General features: G+C 39.9%; 1 protein-coding gene across 2 annotated transcripts in view; it reads left to right on the top strand.

Moving 5' to 3' along the window:
- The window catches only part of USP2 (ubiquitin specific peptidase 2), a 64,407-nt gene that overhangs the window by 44,549 nt on the left and 16,274 nt on the right, over window positions 1-3,584 (top strand). For both annotated transcript variants that reach the window (XM_018569110.1, XM_018569111.1), the window contains one exon: window positions 2,677-2,787. In XM_018569110.1, coding sequence (XP_018424612.1) covers window positions 2,677-2,787 — 111 coding nt within the window. The remainder of the gene's footprint in view (window positions 1-2,676; window positions 2,788-3,584) is intronic.

Below are 3,584 nucleotides of genomic sequence, written 5' to 3' on the forward strand. Positions count from 1 at the left end.
TATATATATAGCACCAAGATTACAGAGAAGTTCACTTATATAATGCATGTAACAGCCAACTTTTAAGTTTTACCAGTGATATGTAAAACAGGTTAAGTCTTGGTGCTGTGTGTACCTGAGCCCGCTTCACTTTGCAGGTATTAAAGTGTTTTTCTAGGCAGAACCTCTTTTTTAGTTTTGGATAGAGTAGGGAAGGGCTAGACCCTCCATCAAGTTTTTATTGCTCTCTGTGTCCCCAGGAACACAGACCACAATAAAGAAGCAGCAACCGACTATTGACGCATTCATTAGGCTGCCTGCAAGTCTGCAATCCAAACCATGTTAACATAAGCTCCCATGAGCAGGGCCCTCATAACCCCCTTGTCTTGCACTGTATTGTAACTGCACTGTATCCCTTTAATTTAGAAAGTCTATAAATGTTCTCATTCAGAAAATGTATAGACTGTAGTAGGCGGTACTAAATTGGCGGAACTCCTGCAAACCCTCCCCAGTATAGTGACTGTATTACCATTCGGCAGCCAGACAGCTTGGCCAGAGACAATGTACCTGCCAAAAAGACAGTTAAAGGTAAAGAATTAACATAGGGATAACATTTTCGGATAAAAAGCTAGGTTAGATGCATTATATAGCTTTTTCTTGGTAACCACAGTTCAGCTTTAATGCAGCTTACTCTTTACTGCCAGTTATTGTTTTACAAACATGTTTCTATTTACAGTGAGTAATTATAAATGTGCATGGTGACGGCCATATGCAGGCTGTGCCTCATACTTAGTAATGCAACACTCTCTGAATGCAGACCTGTCAGTCTGCTACAGAATTGATCTCACCAGTCATTTCATAAGGTTTCTGTTTTTTGTTTTTAACATTCACAGACAGCCACCAGAGACAGAGAACCTTCACATTTGTTATATAAAATTGATTGCTGCATATATCAAACCCCTAACACATAAATAATGAATGTGAACATCACATAAAAAGTAAGACAAGTAAAGTGTATGTCCAGCCACAAGTTATCTTTTTCAGTTTTGGGGAAGGCTTAAACTGGCCATACACGCTACCATGGGGCTAAACGACAGAATCCATACATTCCTCCATCCACACTAAACAGCATAGAGGCACGAATCCCTGCTGCCGGCTGCTGAAAATTCAAATAGCGCTTGCATCTGATTGAATGCAGGCCAAGAATTTTTGGACCAGCTCCTTCGACAAAATTCGACTGAACAATAGTTTTTTGTTGGGGGGAAAGGAGGGCGCGCGTTGGTACGGTGCTGACAGGGCCACCCACAGCTCCAATTCAGCGGATTCAGCAGAAATCGTCCAAAATTTGAGCAGTGTATGGCCAGCTTTAGCATTACTGTGCTTGTTATTGTTCTCCGGTGACAATAGTTTCACCAGACAGGAAGTGAATGGAAATCTCAAACATTAACACAGATAGAAATTAAAATGTAATGTAATTTTTTACAGTAGAGTAGGGGAAAGCTAGAGGCCCTGTTGCATTGTTATTGCTCTCAGTATGTCTGTTGCAGATTTTCCTTCACTTCCTGTCTGTTGAAACATAGCTCTGGATAACAGTGGACATCCAACAGGTGTTCTAATCTTTTCTTACGCTATTCAAAACTATAAAAAACTAAAGTTTGGGCTGGACATACACTTTCGACTTTTCAATAATAGCTGGTAGTGTGTAGCCACAGAAAATATACTCTACTCCACCCTTTAATGTATAGCTCTAAATCAAGCATAAATAAGCATCTTATATGATCGTGTGTCTAAGGTACCCACTCCTGAGTACAGTACAGAGAATGCAATGAGAGGAGAAAGGATCATTGCACATAGGTAGGGCATGTGTATTCATCTAATGTGTTAGGCCTCGTTCAGACAGGCTTGAGACCCCACTGCCCTCTGAAAAGCAGTCCACAGTGGATGGCGTTTCAGGGGGCGGCGGAGCAGCGGCTGCTTGACGTTCATGAGGTGATACTGTTGCCTCCTAATCACAGGGTGTTTTTTAATTTTTAATCTCAGTGGGTTTTTCTATTGAAGTACCATGCCGCATCCATGTCCCCACGTCCCATTCATAGCAACTGTCGCGTTTGGCAAGCGGTGACATACTGTATAATTGTTGCTGCACCGCAACACAAAGCAGCGCAGCAAGAGCAATGAATACAGCACTGTGCAGCTGCAGTGCTGACATTCCAACAGGCAACTGGGGGCAATATAAACATACATCAACCGTGCAGTTTTACTGCCCACTTACAGCCTGCATGAATAAGGCCTTAGAGGCAGCAAGTGGGAAGAACCATCTTTACAGATGTACATAAAGATTAAAAGCAAATCTAATGGACTTCAGATCTGGCCCTGTTAAGCTCCAGGAGCAGCTTTATAATAGCCTACCTATTGTTATCATGCAAGAATGATCTTACATTTATCAGTGGCAAACCATGGAACACTTGAATTTTGCAAAGATTATGGAATGTTTAGATATAATTGATTTCTGGTTTTCTCACTCTTGCTATTACCCGGTATATCTGTAATATGCCATACAGAGATGAGGCCTTTAGCAGCTCTTTCATGTTTGGCTATAACATCTAACATTATTCGGTTTTGTTGTGATTGCAAAGGCAATAAATACGTCTGCAGACTAAACTGTTCTCTGATCAAACTTTCTGTTTCCCTTTGCAGTCAACAGGACGCACAAGAATTCTTGAGGTTTCTTCTAGATGGACTGCACAATGAAGTCAACAGGGTGACAGTCAAACCCAAACCCAATACTCAGGAGTTGGACCACTTGACGTAAGTTAATAGGAAATGGTTCACTGTGAATTATAAATTGGTCATTAATAAATCAATATTGTTTCACTCATTTCTACCCTAAACACAGACAGCTGTCATCTAAACCTACTGAAGTTGAAGGTACTGGATGACAGGTATCTATTTTTCAGGAGCACCTTAATTCATTTATGGGCCAAAAAGGGGATCTATCTTTGCCAGCATTTTTTGTATGTGTCATTATTGTTTATTTTAGTGGAGCTCCGACCAAACTTTGGATTTTTTTTATTTTTCTCAGTACTTTTGATTAGAATTGAGAAGCATAAGATTTCTTGTCAAGTTTCTATTTCTTTCTGTGCAACTCTTCCAATGACCCTGTGGCATTGCTGTGAACTGATTTTCTCCTTTCTGGAGTCATATATTTCTAAGTCATAATTCACTAAGGACTGGTGACAGTTGGCTTTATAGTGGATTCTGTATAGGAATATATGTGGAACACAGTCAAAGGTGTTTTCTGCATAGATGCAGAATAAACTCTGGTGTGTGGTTTAAAAAAAATACTGTTGTATGGTTGGGTTTGAAATTCTGGAGGGTAGGTGGATCAGTCCGATATGGAAAACAGGAATTGCTGTGGTTGATTAGTTGGATTATATTATTTTTCTAGGGAGGAATAGGAGCACAGATACATCAGTGTGGGAGTATCCATAGAAGCATCTTTCACTAGTTAGCAAGTCATTTGTGGTTGCTACACTTTAAGAGGTTGTGTAAGAAAATTGTTATTGATAATATGAACATAATTTTTTATATATATTCATATATAC

This window comes from Nanorana parkeri, unplaced genomic scaffold (assembly GCF_000935625.1).
Source record: "Nanorana parkeri isolate BGI_ZX_2015 unplaced genomic scaffold, ASM93562v1 scaffold1289, whole genome shotgun sequence".
NCBI lineage: Eukaryota > Metazoa > Chordata > Amphibia > Anura > Dicroglossidae > Nanorana > Nanorana parkeri.